General features: G+C 29.3%; 1 protein-coding gene across 1 annotated transcript in view; it reads right to left on the bottom strand.

Moving 5' to 3' along the window:
* Positions 1–8023, bottom strand: part of LOC111686231 (COP9 signalosome complex subunit 7) — a 36202-nt gene extending 28179 nt beyond the window's left edge. Inside the window, exons 1-2 of the mRNA XM_046955733.1 lie at positions 7672–8023; positions 7353–7605 (exon numbers count right to left, since the gene is read on the bottom strand). Of these exons, the coding sequence (XP_046811689.1) occupies positions 7353–7605; positions 7672–7872 (454 nt within the window). The 5' untranslated portion in view covers positions 7873–8023. The remainder of the gene's footprint in view (positions 1–7352; positions 7606–7671) is intronic.
* Between the last annotated feature and the right edge of the window lie 4477 nt (positions 8024–12500).

Below are 12500 nucleotides of genomic sequence, written 5' to 3' on the forward strand. Positions count from 1 at the left end.
AGAACTGAACTAGAACTGAACTAGAACTGAACTAGAACTGAACTAGAACTGAACTAGAACTGAACTAGAACTGAACTAGAACTGAATTAGAACTGAACTAGAACTGAGATCTATACTATAGTTTAATTTATGCACTACCATAAAGGAAGTCTAGACTAAAATCTATCTAGGTATCAACTAGTTACATTTTTCCATTGACAATATTATCGGTCAATGGGTTAATTGCATAACATTTCTTAGATATCAATGCTTAATGCCCATTACTCCTAATGTTATGGTTTTATTTGGAAATTCTTAACATGTCAAGTTGTTTCCTTTTAAAAGGTTGACATTTTAAATGTTTCTTTACCTCACCTCTTAATCATGTTTGTGGTAATGGTTTCAATTCAATTGTGTATTTTCTGTGTGGTTATGTTGTTACTTCAACATTTTTTATTTGTCTGAAATCAAAGATGAACCTTTATGACTGACTATAGAACGACAGACGACTGACTTAAAGTCTGATTGGTTGACTGGGTTGCGTTCATCGACGTCTTTGCTTTTTAAAGGTTAGACAAGGTCTGTTTATCGCATATAATGTTTTCTTTAGTTCTTTTATGTTGTCTCGTGGTAGATATTTTCGTGTATGTATGTGTTCTACTTCGGCATATAGACTTTTGAATGACTTTTGTACTGTTGCTTCTGGGTGCAAAATGAAGATATTTATCCTTGATTCTTTATAATTCAAGTTTGTTTTGCCTGTTTAAATAGAGAACATTTTTTCAAGTCTCATTTTGTCCTCTTTCTATGCTGTGTGTTGTGTTCTTTGGTATTTATGATACCTGATGTAGTTGTAGCTGTCAGAGCGTAATTAAATGCGTATTAATTTTAATTGAATGTGATTTTTTTTATTTTTTGCTCTCCATACAACTGACTTTTATATTCATTTATGTTTAAAATTGTAGGTAAATGTGTTTTTTTTTTCACCTACAAACATTTGTTAAGATATTTAGAATGAACTGTTGTATAAAAGAGACACCGATTGTATAAGAGCTTTTAGACAAAAGTTTCCATTTTTTTCTTTTTACGTAATTTTGGTTGTAGTAAAAGTCAATTATATTTTAATTAGTTGCTAAAATTAATTTAATTAAAAGTTTGAGACATTTTCATTTCATTTCTAAAGCATTTGCTATACAAAGTGTTTTAATTTATTGTTATTAAGCCTAAAAGTAGGCAATGATTTTCGCAGAATTTGTGTATTGTGAAGGTAGGCTATACAAAATTTGATTTGATTTTAAAGTACAAAAGTTTGTTTTTAAGTAGTATTTCCTGTTTCTGTCGAAATTAAACGTAAAATAATAGCAATTGTTAATAATCTGCGAGATTAAATATGAAATAAATTATATTTTTTAAGGTGTTTGGTAGCCATGGTAAGTCAAGTGGATAATAAGTGTGAAACAACTGAAGTGTGCTTAACAAAATTAAGATTTTCATCTGATATTAAAAAATTCATAGTCTAGTTTATATTCTAGGCTATAGATTAGTACGGACGTGAATATAGCCATGACTGTATGTTGGACTAGTAGTCTTCTAGTTCAGTTCTAGTTCAGTTCTAGTTCATTTCTAGTTTAGTCCTAGTTTAGTTCTAGTTCAGTTCAAAATCAATTCTAGTTCAGTTCTGGTTCAGTTCTAGTTCAGATCTAGTTCAGTTCTGGTTCAGTTCTAGTTCAGATCTATTTCAGTTCTAGTTCAGTTCTGGTTCAGCTCTAGTTCAGTTCTAGTTCAGTTCTAAGTAGTTCAGTTCTAGTTCAGTTCTAGTTCAGTTCTAGTTCAGTTCTTGTTCAGTTCTAGTTCAGTTCTAGTTCAGTTCTAGTTCAGTTCTAGTTCAGTTCTAGTTCAGTTCTAGTTCAGTTCCAGTTCAGTTCTAGTTCAGTTCCAGTTCAGTTCCAGTTCAGTTCTAGTTCAGTTCTAGTTCAGTTCTAGTTCAGTTCTAGTTCAGTTCTAGTTCAATTCTAGTTCAGTTCTGGTTCCGTTCTAGTTCAGCTTTTATGGGTTAAATCTCTTTTAACATTATTTCTTTCTATATGCTTTCAAATTTAACTATCAAAAGAAAGTGAAAGCATTTAAAAAACTGTTACTACATACTCTAATTCTATCATATGAATGTTGCCTTCACAAGGCCTAAAATGAAATTTTAACGAAGAAATAATTTAAAAGCAAACGCGTTAAACTTTAACACAGAAACGAATTTAAAAAACAATTTTTCATTTTTATTTCTTTTTGTTAAGTCAACAGACTAAATTGTAGCCATTACATTAGTACACAGTGAGGGTTACAAAGATTGCTTGTTTTATTTGCATTTGGCATAAGAAAAGAAAAAATTACTTAATCAAATATCTGTAGCATACTGTTAAGAATTTCGATTTTAGGTAACATACAGTAAGGATGTTTTGTTTATATTGCGGGGAAAAGGAAAAGTGAAAAATGAAATGAAATTTTAAAGAAAAGGAAACAAATGTTTCGAAGTTTTCATTCACTGGACGTAATTACTTAAAATTAAAACGTATTTATTATGCAAAATCAAAAACAATAACAACAAAAAATCTAGCATAATAACAGGGGCTCAAAACAACAAAATTAATATAGACTTGTTGTGTTTACTGATTGTTAGACCATCATAAAAATTAGCTCAATAACAACATCATTATAATGGTTTCAAGGAGAGGCAATGTTTTTGGCAGCAATTGTTGTAGACAGCAACAATAAATAGATGGGGCAAACAATAATGAAAATTAAAACTAAAATATAATATTTGATTAGTTAATGAATTGTAATTGAAAGGAAAGTTCAGCCAAATATTTTGTGATTTAATTGTAGGTGCTATGATGATGGACAGAGAGTAAAATCAAAAAGAAATATTAAATAAACTTTTAATAATTGTTATGGTAACTATTTTTGAAATTTTAATACATTTTAGAAGTTAGTATGTACTTAAAACATTTAAAAAACCTTTTTAGTTTATTTTTTTTTACTACCAAACATAAAAACAATATTTGAAAATATTTTCCACTCTTCAAACTTAATTAATTAAAAAGCATAAATATGTTCTTTAAGCCAAAAATCAGACATGTAATATACATACTTTAGTAAATAACAAGCTGTTCTTATATACATATGAGAACAACAACAAATATAAGATACAAATTTTGATAAAGTTTTATTTTTTTTCTTCTATCAAAACATTACAATAATTCACATGTTAAACTGAAAGAACAAACTGCAAAGTTAAGTAAGTAAAATGCTTGTCTATTTTGTTACAGGTAAAACAAAATAAAAATAAAAATATTAACATGAAAGCTAGTAGTTTGGTAAAGAAAATTAAATGAAAATATTAATTCGCAAAAAAAAACTTAAATGGTATACAAACAAGAATCCTTTAAACAAATATAAACCGAAAAAGAGGAAAATTCATATTTAAAAAAAAGAACACTAAACTAAAACTAAAAAGTTTTAGACTTCGAATCTTTTCATAGAAAATATAAGTATTTTTTGTGATCGCTGTGATTATTTTCTTCTAGAAGTGTTTTTTTAATTTTCTTTAGAAAAATGATCGCTGTCAATAGTTTTCTTTAGAAAAGTGATTGCTGCAATTTGTTTTCCTTAGAAAAGTGATCGCTGCGATTCGTTTCCCTTAGAAAAGTGATCGCTGCGAGTAGTTGTCTTTAGAAAAGTGATCGCCGCGATAGGTTTTCCTTAGAAAAGTGATCACTACGATTAGTTTTAGAAAAGTGATCACTGCTATAAGTTTACTTTAGAAAAGTGATCACTGCATTAGTTTTCTTTTCAGAAAATTGATCGCTGCGATTAGTTTTCTTTAGAAAAGTATTCGCTGCGATAGGTTTTTCTTAGAAAAGTGATCACTACGATTAGTTTTAGAAACGTGATCGCTGCTATAAGTTTACTTAAGAAAAGTGATCACTGCAATTAGTTTTCTTTAGAAAAGTGATCGCTGCGATAGGTTTCCCTTACAAAAGTGATCGCTGTTTTTAGTTTTCTTTAGAAAAGTGATCGCTGTGATTAGTTTTCTTGAGAAAAGTGAACGCTGTTTTTAGTTTTCTTTAAAAAAATAATCATTTCATTAGTTTTCATAAGAAAGGTGATCACTGCAATTAGTTTTCTTTAGAAAAGTGATCGCTACTAATAGTTCTCTTTAGAAAAGTGATTGCTGCGAATAGTTTTCTTTAGAAAAGTTGTCACTGCATTAGTTTTTCCAGAAAAGTGATCGCTGCGATTAGTTTTCTTTAGAAAAGTGATCACTGCGATTAGTTTGCTTTAATAAAGTGATCGTTGCGATTAGTTTTCTTTAAAAAAGTGATCGCTGCGATAGGTTTTCCTTAGAAAAGTGATCACTGCGATTAGTTTGCTTTAATAATGTGATCGTTGCGATTAGTTTTCTTTAAAAAAGTTATCGTTGCGATTAGTTTTCTTTAGAAAAGTGATCGCTGTGAATAGTTTTCATTAGAAATGTGATCGCTGCGATTAGTTTTCTTTGGAAAAGTGATCGCTGTGATTAGTTTTCTTAAGAAAAGTGATCGCTGCGATTAGTTTTCTTTTAGAAAAATGATCACTGCATTAGTTTTTTTTCAGAAAAGTGATCGCTGTGATTAGTTTTCTTTAGAAAGTGATCGCTGTGATTAGTTTTCTTTAGAAAGTGATCGCTGTGAGTAGTTTTCTTTAGAATAATGATCGCTATGATTAGGTTTCTTTAGAAAAGTGATGGTTTTTGGAATTCCTTCCAAAAACCCTTTTACTTTTACTATACATTATATCCTTTGACTCTATGGAATTATTTGTTTTTCCATTTATCCCACCCGCAATATGAAATTTTCCTTGCTTTAAAAAGAAAAGTATTATTTCAACAAATTGAAATAGCACTTTTCGTTTCTTTTGTCGAAAAGATATATTTGGGTATGATATAAATATTTTATATTTTTTATCATTTTAAAAAAATTTACATAATTTTAGCTTTTAGTGAAACACTACCACAACTGGGTATGTCCTTGCATAAAATTATAAACAATAGAACTACATACATATGTATTTCTATTTATATTTGCAAATATTATAATTAACATTTATGTATATTTATTTACATTGTTCGTTTTAAAAATTAAAACGAAAAGAAACAATAAAATTAATAAACTATTTTTATTAATACAATAAAAACATTCTAAACGTAGTTATAAAAATAAATATAGCTAGAGAAAAATTTTAATAATATACCAGCAAAATCTAAAATAAATAAACTATTGAATATTCCTCGTGGTCTGCGTTATGCCAATTGCAACAAATTTTATTTGTTGCACCCACATATAGCAATTTACTCATCAATAATTTTCAATAAAACTTTTATATTGCAATAAAACAACTATACCTAACATAAATTGACTCACTTGTTTTCTCAATTGCACATTTTGTATTTAAACAATTATCAAACAATACAAAAATGTCTGTATATTTATATTCCCGAAAAAAAGCTCAAGGCTAAAATAAAAAAGAGCAATAAATTCGTTTGTTTTACATTTTATTACAGCAGCTTAAAAACTATATTGATTATTGGTTGATATGAAAAACTGACAGAATGTTATGAAGAATTAGATGTAATAACTATTTTGTAGACAATTTAAACAGTTCAATAATTTCAACTTAACTTTCGTTAAGGAAATTAATCACATCGGAGACTTTTATAAAGGAAATTAATCGCAACGTTCACTGTTCTAAACAAATCTAAACGTAGTTATCACTTTTGTTAAGAAAGCTAATCGCAGCCATCACCGTTCTAAATAAAACTAATAGCAGCGATCAATTTCCTTAAGAAAACTAATCGCCGCGATCATTTTCCTAAAGAAAACTAATCGCCGCGATCACTTTAATAAAGAAAACTTATCGCAGCGATCATTTTACTAAAGAAAACTAATCGCAGCCCTCACTTTACTAAAGAAAAATAATCACAGCCATCACTTTTCTAAAGCAAACTAATCGCAGCGATCACTTTACTAAAGAAAACTAATCGCAGCGATCACTTTACTTAAGAAAACTAATCGCAGCGATCACTTTTCTAAAGAAAACTAATCGCAGCGATCACTTTAATAAAGAAAACTTATCGCAATGATCACTTTACTAAAGAAAACTATTCGCAGCGATCACTTTACTTAAGAAAACTAATCGCAGCGATCACTTTTCTAAAGAAAACTAATCGCAGCGATCACTTTAATAAAGAAAACTCATCGCAGCGATCATTTTACTAAAGAAAACTAATTGCAGCGATCACTTTACTAAAGAAAACTAATCGCAGCGATCACTTTACTAAAGAAAACCAATCGCAGCGATCACTTTCCTAAAGAAAACTATTCGCAGCAATCACTTTACTAAAGAAAACTAATCCCAGCGATCACTTTACTAAAGAAAACTAATCGCAGCAAACACTTTACTAATGAAAACTAATCGCAGCGATCACTTTACTAATGAAAACTAATCGCAGGGATCACTTTACTATGGAAACCTATCGCAGCGATCACTTCAATTAAGATAACTAATCGCTTTACTAAAGAAAACTAATCGCAGCGATCACTTTACTAAAGAAAACTAATCGCAGCGATCACTTTACTAAAGAAAACTAATCGCAGCGATCACTTTACTAAAGAAAACTAATCGCAGCGATCACTTTACTAAAGAAAACTAATCGCAGCGATCACTTTACTAAAGAAAACTAATCGCAACAATCACTTTACTAAAGAAAACCAATCGCAGCAAACACTTTACTAATGAAAACCAATCGCAGCGATCACTACTAAAGAAAACCAATCGCAGCGATCACTACTAAAGAAAACCAATCGCAGCGATCACTACTAAAGAAAACCAATCGCAGCGATCACTACTAAAGAAAACCAATCGCAGCGATCACTTTACTAATGAAAATTAATCGCAGCTATCACTTTACTTAAGAAAACTAATGGCAGCGATCTCTTTACTAAAGAAAATTAATCGCAGCGATCGCTTTATAAAAGAAAACTTTTTTAAAGAAAACTGATATAAGTTTTCTTTAGAAAAGTCACTTTTTTAAAGTTAACTAATCGCATAAATCACTTTTGCAAAGAAAATTAATCACATCAATCCCTTTTGTAAGAAAACATATGTCAGGGATCATTTTCTAATGAAAACTTATCTCTTCCCATAAGCACAATTGTTCATACATATTGTGATAAGTTTTCCTAGTCTTCAGCTTTTATATATAACAACACTTTGTTTTACTTTTCAATAATATTATTAAATTTATTTTTATTTCTAGCCTAGAAATTCTCATTATAACTGACCTGCATAAATCGCCTCAATAATAACATCCTCCAAATGACGAACATTATTGATTTCCAACTCTTCCAATAAAACCTCATAAGGAATGCATTTATTTTTAATGGCCAATGAAACAATGGTCAAATGTTGCAATTTCTTTTGCATTGCTGGAGTCAAATCCAAATAATCTTGAGGCTGTTGGCGATATTGCTTATAAGTGCCATAAGCAAATAAGTTTAATGTATTGAAATATTTAACATGGTCACCAGTTTTTAGCTAAAATTCCAACAAGGATTTGTCATTAACTTTCATTATACTTCCACAAGAAAATTTGCAACTCACCTCTTGTATATTGGGCATAACCAATAGCTCACCAAATACATAAACACCTGGAGCTTCTAAAACTTGTTTGACCAATTCCAAAATGGCAGCACCATGAGCTGTTTTGGCCAGCAGACAAAATTGTTGCAATTGCTTGTGAGCCGAATCATTGTTGGTGGGTGCCACCGACTCTTCGTTGGACATTAAAATATCTTGTGTCATATTGTAAAGTTCACTTTATAATGGTAAATTAGAGAAATATACTTGTATTTTTATCACTACCGGCAATTTGTTTGTTAACAAAAACGCACTCGATTTTAAATCACGTAAAAATACAAAGCAAACTGTTTTTTTCTTTTATTTTTTTTGCATGAACAGCTGTTAAAGTGACAGCTGTTGGTTTTGTTCATGCGCCATTGTCAGATAGGAAAACAGGGTTGTTATTTCCAGCAAGTACTGTATAAACTAGATTGTGTTTAAAAAATATTTAATTTCCAAAGAAATTTTTCTAAATACAATAGATTTTTTTTATTTTTAACAAAAAAATATGAATTGTTAATTAAGTATAAATAAAATAAATTTATTAATAATTAAAAAATTCTTAAAAATAATTTTTGAAAATAAAGCAGGAAAACTTTAAAAAAAATTTCTTTATGAAATTTTTTAATTTTAATACAATTTTTAAATGAAATTCAAAATTTTGATTTCTGAATAGAAAACTCAGTTCTAGTTCAGTTCTAGTTAAGTTCTAGTTCAGTTCTAGTTCAGTTCTAGTTTAGTTCTAGTTTAGTTCTAGTTCAGTTCTAGTTCAGTTCTAGTTCAGTTCTAGTTCAGTTCTAGTTCAGTTCTAGTTCAGTTCTAGTTCAGTTCTAGTTCAGTTCTAGTTCAGTTCTAGTTCAGTTCTAGTTCAGTTCTAGTTCAGTTCTAGTTCAGTTCTAGTTCAGTTCTAGTTCAGTTCTAGTTCAGTTCTAGTTCAGTTCTAGTTCAGTTCTAGTTCAGTTCTAGTTCAGTTCTAGTTCAGTTCTAGTTCAGTTCTAGTTCAGTTCGAGTTCAGTTCTTGTTCAGTTATAGATCAGTTATAGATCAGTTCTAGTTCAGTTCTTGTTCAGTTCTAGTTCAGTTCTAGTTCAGTTCTAGTTCAGTTCTAGTTCAGTTCTAGTTCAGTTCTAGTTCAGTTCTAGTTCAGTTCTAGTTCAGTTCTAGTTCAGTTCTAGTTCAGTTCTAGTTCAGTTCTAGTTCAGTTCTAGTTCAGTTCTAGTTCAGTTTGAGTTTAGTTCTAGTTTAGTTCAAGTTCAGTTCTAGTTCAGTTCTAGTTCAGTTCTAGTTCAGTTCTAGTTCAGTTCTAGTTCAGTTCTAGTTCAGTTCAAGTTCAGTTCTAGTTAAGATCTAGTTCAGTTTGAGTTTAGTTCTAGTTCAGTTCTAGTTTAGTTCTAGTTTAGTTCTAGTTTAGTTCTAGTTTAGTTCTAGTTCAGTTTGAGTTTAGTTCTAGTTTAGTTCAAGTTCAGTTCTAGTTCAGTTCTAGTTCAGTTCTAGTTCAGTTCTAGTTCAGTTCTAGTTCAGTTCTAGTTCAGTTCTAGTTCAGTTCTAGTTCAGTTCTAGTTCAGTTCTAGTTCAGTTCTAGTTCAGTTCTAGTTCAGTTCTAGTTCAGTTCTAGTTCAGTTCTAGTTCAGTTCTAGTTCAGTTCTAGTTCAGTTCTCGTTCAGTTCTAGTTCAGTTCTAGTTCAGTTCTAGTTCAGTTCTAGTTCAGTTCTAGTTCAGTTCTAGTTCAGTTCTAGTACAGTTATAGATCAGTTCTAGTTCAGTTTTAGTTCAGTTCTAGTTCAGTTCTAGTTCAGGTATAGATCAGTTCTAGTTCAGTTCTAGTTCAGTTTTAGTTCAGTTTTAGTTCAGTTCTAGTTCAGTTCTAGTTCAGTTCTAGTTCAGTTCTAGTTCAGTTCTAGTTCAGTTCTAGTTCAGTTCTAGTTCAGTTCTAGTTCAGTTCTAGTTCAGTTCTAGTTCAGTTCTAGTTCAGTTCTAGTTCAGTTCTAGTTCAGTTCTAGTTCAGTTCTAGTTCAGTTCTAGTTCAGTTCTAGTTCAGTTCTAGTTCAGTTCTAGTTCGGTTCTTGTTCAGTTCAGATCTAGTTCAGATCTAGTTCAGTTTAAGTTAAAAAACAATAGTGTTTTTATATTAAAATACATTCATCCAAAAATAAAGCTACAATCTTTATATCACATTTGCATGATGACTTTAATATCTTATGACTTTAATATCTTATTTCATTTCACCTGTTTGTGGTTATTTGGTATATAAATATTAATATGTGTATTTTTTTCTTTTTATTTCATTTTACCCGTATAATTTGTTATTATTTTATTAAATTACTTAACACGTTTCACTGCAAATCAAATCATTAATATTTGAATTTTTAATAACACCACAATATGTTTACGTATTATATGGGATTTTTTAACGCTTAAATCCAATAACACAAGTAAGTAAATATACAATTTTTGTCATAAAGGAAAATAAAAGTTTTTGTTTGCGATTGTTATTTGTATGTACAATGTACATATTTTCAATAAAATTAAATGACAGACTGTTAACACGTCAGACGAAAAGAAATAAAAACATAAATGAACGCTGCAGCAGGAAGCCGTAGCACGTGTTAATTGCTTGATATTATTTTATGTATGCAGAACACTAACAACAACAACAACTTAGCAAATTAACAACAATGTGTCAATTGCATATAGTAAAACAAAAATAACAGTATAAAACATCTACATATGTATATGTATGCCAGGAGCAGGATAAAAAAGAACAATATTTAGCAATGAAGTAAAAACGAGTAGGAAGAGTTATTTGTTCTAAAAATAAATCAATAACTAACAACAATTAATATATAATTAAAAGAGAACATAGTAAAGCAAAAAATGGTTTCATTTTACCATGATGTACATTAAACCAAACATGTTCATTTTAGCATAGACATGTAAAACATGTGTTAAAGCCTTCAATAAAATTGTAAATTTTGCTAAAATTTATTTATTTTTTCCTTTGTGGTAAAAAAACATAATAAAACCTTTGGTTCAAGTAATTGTTTGTAAATATATAGACATACATAGGAATAATTGAACTTTCAATGTTGACTTGTGTCATTGAAATCTCTTTCATTTTGTGCTAAAGAGCATCCCCATTTATGGCAACTTAAAAACCAAATCCTTTTAAATCTAAAGAGTTGACATTTTTTATGTAATGATTGTCCTTTTTTTCTTCGAAAATAAAGAATGAATACTTTTTTTTCGTATTTTATAAAGGAGCCCTTTTATACCAATACATTTATTGTACAAATAACAATTGTTGGAGAAAACATATAAAAAATAAGCTAAAAACCTCTTTAACTGGTACTTTATATATTTACTTATATTTGTGCCCCAATCTTATTACTAGGTGTTTTTTTTTGGTTTATTCTTTGCCAAAACCAATCTCATAAGTGTTTAGGGTTATTTGTGAATTGTTGCCACACAAAACGTATGTTGACACTTGCTTGCAGCTGAAGTGTTTACAGTCATAAAGTAAAATAAAGTAGGGAGGAGACAGTAAATCATACTCTTTACTTAGAACTACCAAAAAATATATATTGCTCCAATATTTGTAGTTGTTTGTGCAACAACACTTACAATGTAAATGGTCTGGTAAATCATAATGGCAAAATGTACTTTACAGTTTATTTACCTAATACAGAAAAAAAACAAGAATAAATGCTAAAAAATACAATGTCCCTAAGGGCAATTATTCCGAAAAGAAATGTTTGCAAAAGCTAAAAGTTAAATTTGTTATTTACTAACAAAAATTTTTGTTTAATCTTTGTATATACAAAAGATTTTGTTAGTTGGTTTTGTAAAACGCATTTACATAAATTGTAAGTAAATAGTTTAGAACAATTTATATTTTATTGACTAAAAACTAGTAACTAATCAGGCCAAATATTGACTTCAGTTAGTTTGAAAGGAGGATGTACATATATACATCAAATCCGAAGAAATAAACCTAGGCCTCTATAGGGCCTGTCGTGAGCATCTTAAACAGTGCCTCAGGTGGGAATCGAATCCACCACCTCCGGTCTACCGGACTAGAACACTAACCAACCGGAGACCGCAAATATTGAATTTATTTATCAAGTTTTTATTTCTTTTATATATAATATAGAAGTTAGAAATAACTTGAAGTAAATCATAAGAATACTTCAAGATCATAATCCTATGATGCCAACTGCAGTTTATGACCAGTATTTATATATCATTATAGTAATATTACATTACATTATAAAAACATTTACTTCTCATCTTATTTAGGAAAATAATTTTTTAATATTTTTTTCTTTTCATTTCATTTTACCCGTACATTTAGCACTTTTTTAAAAAAAATTATCACACTTAATAATATGAAACAGTTTGTTTTTCCAAGCTTTAGTCACAGCCGATTATAACACAGTAAATTCACTTAAACACATTAACTTGATTAAAGAAGAGAGTTTTTGATTTAGTTTCAGTTTTAACCTACTACTTAACTTCTCAATTTTAAACGTTAAAGTTTGAGACAACTAATAATTGAATAAGACTCATTACTACCAACCAATTTACATCTTTCATATGCAAAAATTATTGAGATAAAATAAAAATTTCACTATAAATATCAAAACCCGCTTAAACTTTAACACACTTCATATTATTATAAAAAAAAACTATAAATTCCCTATAGTACTGCCGTTTCAAACATTTTATGAATACTAATGACCATCGTCTGTGTTACACATTAACATTATGATTTAACAAAATCATATTATCTAACCTAAAGTCAATATAGCCAG

This window comes from Lucilia cuprina, chromosome 6 (assembly GCF_022045245.1).
Source record: "Lucilia cuprina isolate Lc7/37 chromosome 6, ASM2204524v1, whole genome shotgun sequence".
Classification (NCBI taxonomy): domain Eukaryota; kingdom Metazoa; phylum Arthropoda; class Insecta; order Diptera; family Calliphoridae; genus Lucilia; species Lucilia cuprina.